Genomic DNA, 7,609 nt, shown 5'->3' with positions numbered 1-7,609 from the left:
AAGAAATGTGGCATACAGTAGATTTAAACACATTATTTTATTTAACTTTTTGAGGCATAAAGTACAAGCAAAATTATCTGTTACGTGTTTTCAGTTTCAAGTAAAGGCGGATTTTCAGGTAGCAATGTTCATTTTCATGGCTCAAACACAAATAGCTGAATAAATAGCAAAATAAATAACTTATTTTCACATGTATATGATACAAAGCAATAGAAAAAATGCAAGGGAATAACAGTAATCTTGGCATTTCTTCTGCAACTGACTCAGGTCCTGGCATCATTTGGTATTTACAACATAAATGGAACGTGGGTTTATGAAGCGCAACAATGCTGACATCAGAAATGTAAGTTTTGTGCCCAAATGCGACACCTGAGCCAGAAGAATAGCAAAAAAAAAAAAAAAAAAAAAAAAAACAGGACCTAAGCCCTGCTGACAAAGACCATCTTGAAGCCTCTGATGGTGGAGTTGATTTTTTTGAGCGACAGGTCGGCCTGCAGCATCTTTGTTCCCGCCATGGTGGGGATGAAGGTGATGTGCTGCTCCGCTCTTCCTCCTGGACGCAGCGGCGACATCCTGCAGGAAGACACGAAACATAGAAGAGCTCACAAAATGCTGAAGCACTGCAGTCATCTGGAACGGCTGACACTCTGTGACCTGGTTGGAGCTGACTACATCGCACTGGCTTTGTTTGTGACAGCGAAGCTAAACTTAGCACGAAGTGTAAGGGTATACTTTTCTCTATTACTAGTCTATAAATCAGTGCTTGTAAATAATCACTGGCCCTGATCTGCACACAGCTGTAGAGTATTTGGTTGTTTATTCTAGCCACACCCACTCGAACACTGAACACGAACAAAAGCAGAACAGTACAGGTGTAACAAGCCTACATTCCTCCGACAAACACACACTGTGCTATCAGGCACTGTGACACAGTGACACTCCTATGTTTGGGCATTCCTTTCGCTCATTCACTTTGCAGCCACTCATTAAGGGCATGAATCACTGAGGCGCCTGCGACATGAAACATCCAACAAGTATGTAAACAGTGACAATCATCATTCTTACCTGAAGCGAACCCTGTCCTGGATCAGCCCGGCCCCGGATACGGTCAGCACTCCACTCACCGGGTATGAAAACGGGTTGGTGAAGATCACTGTGGCGGTTTGCTCTTTGTTCGCCACGATGGAGTCTTCATTTGCAACCTGAAGGAGAACTTAGTGTAAGTGAACCCTGAAAATTCCCACAAATCACTCCTCGAACAACATTAAAGTCAGCCAGTGTCAACACATTCTCTATGTGTCCTGCAGCTCTTAGATGAAGCTATATGATGCTTTAATTAACTGGAATTATCAAACCAAAGATGCATTTTGTAATGCTGCTGCACCATCACATCAGATTCTTTGTTTAGCATTATTATTGGATGGATGCAACAGTGTGAGATCATATCATCACACATTTACAGAGCCTAATGCCTCCACTGTATTTTCTTAAACCCTCAACATGACTTTGCCATCGAAACAATATGGTGTGTCTCCAGTACCTCTATGGTGAGCTGCGGGCTGGCGATATTGAACTCCTCTGAGGCCAGGACCCGCTCCTGACTGTTCATGTCCTCCAGGACGACCGCGAGGTTGATCAGGTTGTCTCCTATCACATCCTCATACTGCGCTGGGAGGATCTGCTGTTGGATTACCTTGGCTGGAGAGAGAGAAAGAAGCAGACATTTATACCACAGCAGTCCTTCAGAAGCGAACATTTGTGTCGGTAGGTGAGTGAAAAGTGGATTTACCTTCCATGGGTGCCAGTTGTATGACACTGTGGTTTTCCCAGATGGTGTCCGAGGGGCTGTGGTTGAATTCTTTGGCCTGGGCATTGAGATGCACCTTCACCATCTTGGCAATGCTCTGCTTATTGATGGCTTTCACCGTGAAGCGGATAGGCTCCCCGGCAACAGGAGCTTTATCCAGGACGAGGAGGACTGCCACCCCCTTGGACGGGCCTGCTGAACAAACATGAAGAAAGCCAGTGTGTGAGATGACGTCTGTTTAAACAGATGACGAGCCTGATTAATGCCAAATTATCCAAATGATCCAAAATGAAAAAAAATTACCCCTCGTTGACGTTGAGTCTTCGGACAGTGTGGAACTTCTTGACCTAAGCGTTGAAGTCGGGCCTATAATGTAAAGATCAAAATGCGATCAGTGAGTATTTGTGCCTTAGAGTGAACATCATGCCACTTCATGAGCATATTTGTGCTTCTGGCTCCTACTTTTGATGTATTTGTAGTCTCGTGTGATGTTCTGGGGTCTGGGTGAGCCCACGGCTTTGGTGCAGATAAAGGATCCCACTCTCTCTGTGTCGTTGCTGTAGCCGAGCACTCGGCCGTCGCTCACTATGATCGTGTGGACGTCGGCGTTCACCTCGGCGTAGACAAAAGGGATGTCGTAAAACAGGTCAATACGCCGATCCTTGACTGCTTTGACCGGAGCTGGGCCGCAGCAGAACACTCCTAGGATTTAAAAAAAAAAAGGGGGAGAAGAAGTTATAATCATGTTTTTTCAGGAAAACAGGATCAGAGTTTAGCAAAGATGTGAGAAATGTCTCACAATGGGAACCACAAACGTTTCTCACACACCTTTGCTCCTCTCCTGGGGGGTCGGGTCCAGAACCTGCCAGCCATCCATTCCATATCCCAGATCCCGCCGAGTCATCCAGCACTCCACCCAAATGTGGAAGTTCCTGTTAAGAACAGGCAAAAGAAGACATCACAAAGCATGAAGAGGCTTTTTCCCCTCATAAAAACTCAACTCAAAGGTCAAATCACCACGGACCATATGCTGTCTCTGCTGTGGTTCAGCTTCCGGCCCGTTTCGGTGTAGTACTCCTCAATCACCAGGTTGCCGTTGGTGTCGTGAGCAGAGTTGAAGTTTGTGACGACGCGGCAGGGGATGCCAAAAGCTCTCATGACTGCAAGACGAAATGAAAACAGACAAAGACGCTTAGACACGCTGAGGAAACCTGAAAGTTGCGTCACTGTCTGTACGAGAGGCATAGCGAGGTAAAGAGTGAAGAGTGCATCATTAACAGGATCACCTGTGCACATGACAGCTGCGAACACCCAGCACTGTCCATACTTGACTGGGCTGTAACCAGACTGAGCCCACTGTCTCAAGATGTCCCTGCTCCCAGTCCACAAGGACGGATTAACTCCCTGCGAGAAGTTGCTTGACCAGTTTCCTTTCACCACCCCGCGGTCGTCTTCGCTGTTGATCTGAGCATAAACCAGAGGACGAATGTCAGTTCCCAAAGATCATAAAGCAAGCTGGGGCCTCTCACATCGTCCAAGGCGATTCTGAGTCACAGTGGCAGTTTAATCACAGCTCTGATCGACTGTTTTACTGCACTAATTACAGTGTTTCTGCATGTGACATTTGAGTGTTCAGAGGCGTGTGTTTATCTCCACAATGTACACAACACGGTGTCCCAGTTCAAGACACAACATGTTGGACACACTCACCATGGCAGACACCACCCGGCCGATGTAGATGGGGTTTCCTCGGTTCTGGTAGTCCAGTCTCCTGTTCTTCTGGTGCTGAGGGCTGATTTGGAGCAGACTCAGGCACGTCTCCAGAATACCAGGCTCATACTTTACAAGCAGAGGAAAAGAAATGAGAGAATTAAATGAACAGGTAGGGACGTTTGAAGCATATTCTAATAAACACATGCTCATCTTGCTGTGACTAATGTGTGATATTTAAGGTCTGGTTTAGGGTTGAGGTTTGAAAAAGGTCAAGATTTTGTCACCTGGTAACGTTTAATGAGACATTACCGCTTGCTGTTTTACCTCTACTAAACCAGCTGTTACCAAATTTTTTCCATCATAATTTCTTTGTTGCAGCTGCTGCATAACCGACGGGTTTAATCCAACTCAAAGATTAAAAGTAAATCCTGAGCAATGCTCAGACAAGCAACGCAATCCGATGCAGCGACGCTCCAATGAATACTACACTCATGAGGAAATGATCGGCTGATTCAGCACCTCTGATGTAAACAACCTGATGATTTTTTCCTTCTTACTGGACATTTGCGCAAACAGATTTTCGTGTTCGTACCTGATCAAAGGACCACGGTCTTGCCGCAAGGTTCATTGGCGTCCCCATAAACAGCAACCCAGAGTCACTCTGAATGTACTCCTCTCTCTGGTCCTCAAAGGGAATGTACACTGCGTCCTCTGCGAGACATAAACCTTCTATTTAGCACATCCTGGTGTATTTAAAATAAAATATATTACACAACAAATAGTTTAAGGCTTCAGCTGTGAAACTAGCTTTAATGTTTTCCTCTGTTTTGTAAAGCTGGTGTGAGACGTTTGCTACAATGAACCCTTACCTCTAAGGTATGATTCACAAAGCCAGCACACAGAACATCACTACTGCACTGCAGCAGTCAGACTCCAATAAAAGGAACTAATAAGTGATCAAAGGTGATGAATGAATGCAACACATGATCATGAACTCAAGCACATTTCTGGTGTGGTTAGCTCGCTGCTGCTGCTGCTTCTTATTAGTTCACTGGGTTTTGTCTTGCACTCACCACGACACCAAGGATTGCAGAGCAGGATGAATTTGCCATAGGTGCACTTCCTTTGGCCATTCTGAGTGTACAGACAGAGCTCAAATTTGTAGCCGCCCACAGAGGAGGTGGCGGGAGAGAAGATGAATATGGAGGGTCTCTGGGGGTTCAGGCCCCGTGGGTCCATGTACGCTTTCCAGTGTGAGGTAGAAACCTTCGTGGAGAAAGTGACGGGCATCATCACATACAGGCGGCCTGAGAGGAGGAGAGAGAAAGACAGTTCAGACTGGTTGCATGCAAAAGTCAGCAATCCATCCAAAATAAGAATAAGAGAAATCTGAATGTAAATCTAGACTACCTAGCATAATTTTAATGGTCAGAGAGTCAGTGTTGGGGTTGAAGGGTCGGCCCCCGAGCTGCAGACTGAGCCTGAACGGGGCTCCTCTTCGCACCACCAGGGCTTTGGAGCTGGTGAAGTCCTCAGTCCTGTGCTCCCGCTGGTTTTCAAACTTTTCCAGGTCGACATTTTGTATCCTCAAGTCTGCAAGTGAAGACAAACAGTTGAAAGAAGTTGCAACAGAAAGAAAAACGTTCAGCTGTGAAGTCAAGTGATAAAACAACGAGCGGAGGAAAGGAGCTCGCATTTCTGGAGACAGATCTCACCTTCCATTTGTTAGTGTCTCTTTCTCGCAATGCTTTATGTCCCCACTGTCCCCTGCTGCAGCTATATAAAGCTTTGCCCCACCCCCTGAAAGCATTTTCATAAGCAGCGATAGGAAAGTGAACTGGTTTTCCTCAATAGTTACTAAGGCCCTCGAGTCATGTGTACCAAAACATGTGGCGCAAAATGGTACACCCCTCCCACTTGGCTGAGTTGCAGGTGTACAGTTTCATGCGTAAATGATGCCGACATGAGTAATCAGACTCACCCTGTTCATACGAACAACGGAGAGCTGAAGAGGATTGTGTTAGTGGGTGTGTAAACATGCAACATGCTGCGACCTTTTGCAACAGATGTGAGACCAGTAGCTGCAGCAGTAATACTATTTTAGCAAGCATTCACAGAGCTCCCAAACTCTTATGTTAGTATTATTCCACCGATGTGCTGGTATACCACTGTTTGGCGAGGATGAGTTTGACATCGTGCCTCATGCATACGTTCTTTTCATCTTGCGTGACACCGATTTCAAATGAAGCTGCTGCTTCCCAGGAATCCCAGACTGGCTGAATTATAGTCATCCGTTTATGTCACAGCTGCTACTCAGCCGCAATCGAGCTTCATCATTGTCTTTGACGCAATGTTAAATGACTAATTAACATTGGATTAATTATGATCCTGGGTTTTGTTATTTACTTCCAACTTTGGTCTTCAGTTTGCTTTGTTTACATGGCTTCAGTTATTTTCAATTATTTAACTCATTTCAGTTTTCTAATACAGTCATTTAAATATCAAAGTTTGTTCTTGTGCACACTTTGTTATTATTATTATTACTATTAGTAGTAGTAGTAGTAGTAGTAGTAGTAGTAGTGTTAGTCTTATATTGTTTATTGTGAAAAAAACACTAACTACTTGTGTACCTCTGTGTATATCATTATTTGAAATGGTCAAAATAGCTAAATATTGATTGGATATTTTACATGATTGGCATTAAAAGACACCACAGGCCCAGCTGTTTGGGTTAAACACCTGAGTTAGATGCTGGTCTGACTAAAACATTGTCTGTTCGATAAAATGAACCTGTTGTGAGCTTCAGATTGAGTGGTGGACCTGTTTGTATTAGTTTCCCATTCTTTACAGTTGTTTCTAAAGTTTGTTAGACTAACAAATCCATTAGAACTATGGTATGTACTATGATGCACTGGAGTACAATGGTATCTCAGAAAGGCACTTCAGATGGGCCCCTTGTTAGCTCACTAAGTCAGATTTGAATAACAAAAGATCAAGCACACTGTCAAAAGATAAACTAGAGCTACGTTTTATTGTGCAGACATTGTTTTGATACAATCTCCCTCAAGTCTCCAAGCAAAAAGTTACCAGTTGACGGTTGGTTAAAACATGCAGAAAAAAATGTCCATCGTAGTGTGCCAATTAATAGGACATAATAAACTAGATCAGATCAACAGAGTAAAATTGATCAAAATTTTTTAAAAAAAAGGAAACTTGCACACATTCATGCACAGCACACCCTTTAATCCACTGCCTGCAGCCCTGTCAGTGCTGCACTAGCACACAGTTACTTCTGCCCCAGAAGAGAGGCGTGGGAGTTCCTTCGGACTGTTTCCATTCATGTTTCGCCTCAGAGAGAAAATAGCCCTATTGTGTAATCCGTGTTCAAACGGCAGGCCACTAATCTGTTTATAATGACAGGTATGCGCAGTAACACTGGGTGGGATACATTTTTGGAGAATGAATACTGAGCTGAAGTCATGACAGGGACTACTTATCTATCTGGAGTCTCCATAACATAAAGTTAAATGTAATGCTTCAAAACACATCCTGAAGAGTAAATGGAAATAAATTCAAGACCAATGTGGTTACAGCCTGCAAGCAAATTTTCAATCAGTTGGTACAATAGACAGATACAAGATGTATAGCCGCTAGCTGCACAGCTCCATTTATCATAATGTCGGTCCGCCAGTCGGTCCGTCCGCTGAAATAGCTCAACAACTATTGGATGGATTGGCACAAAGTTTGGTACAGATGTTCATGTTGCCCAGAGGATTTATCTGCATGACTTTTTTTCACGATTTCCTTGATATTTGCTCTAGCACAAGATCTGGTGTGCCATTAAGCCATGAAATTTGGTACAAATATTCACATTTCCCTCGAGATGATTTCTAATAGGTTTGGTGAACTTTTCCTCAAGCACTGTCGTCAGGTCAAAATTTTAACACAGATCCTCTAGCATGGCTGTAGACTACGACAAAGTAAAAGTAATACCTTCAAAGTTTTACAGAATTAGAATAACAGAAGAAAAGGTACTCACAAAAAATGGTTCATATTAGAATTCTATATTAGTATATATATCATTTATCA

At 43.7% G+C, this 7,609-nt stretch overlaps 1 protein-coding gene across 2 annotated transcripts; it reads right to left on the bottom strand.

Annotated features, from left to right (window-relative positions):
* Nucleotides 1-18: 18 nt before the first annotated feature.
* tgm5l (transglutaminase 5, like) lies at nucleotides 19-5,307 on the bottom strand. 2 transcript variants are annotated; one of them, XM_041947047.1, is made up of 14 exons: nucleotides 5,236-5,307; nucleotides 4,931-5,113; nucleotides 4,594-4,827; nucleotides 4,113-4,231; nucleotides 3,518-3,646; nucleotides 3,094-3,271; nucleotides 2,832-2,967; nucleotides 2,636-2,739; nucleotides 2,270-2,509; nucleotides 2,111-2,173; nucleotides 1,790-2,002; nucleotides 1,541-1,698; nucleotides 1,066-1,202; nucleotides 19-573 (listed from the first exon to the last, which is right to left on the bottom strand). In XM_041947047.1, the coding sequence occupies exons 1-14, from the start codon at nucleotides 5,240-5,242 to the stop codon at nucleotides 420-422; spliced, it is 2,055 nt and encodes a 684-aa protein (XP_041802981.1). In that variant the 5' UTR covers nucleotides 5,243-5,307; the 3' UTR covers nucleotides 19-419. The 2 variants fall into 2 exon arrangements, with proteins under 2 accessions (XP_041802981.1, XP_041802989.1); XM_041947055.1 differs by having other exon boundaries at nucleotides 1,790-1,999.
* Nucleotides 5,308-7,609: the final 2,302 nt, after the last annotated feature.

This window comes from Chelmon rostratus, chromosome 2, assembly GCF_017976325.1.
Source record: "Chelmon rostratus isolate fCheRos1 chromosome 2, fCheRos1.pri, whole genome shotgun sequence".
In the NCBI taxonomy this organism is placed as follows: Eukaryota; Metazoa; Chordata; class Actinopteri; order Chaetodontiformes; family Chaetodontidae; genus Chelmon; species Chelmon rostratus.
The sequence above is the reverse complement of the archived record's forward strand: the minus strand, read 5'-3'. Positions and strand labels throughout refer to the sequence as shown.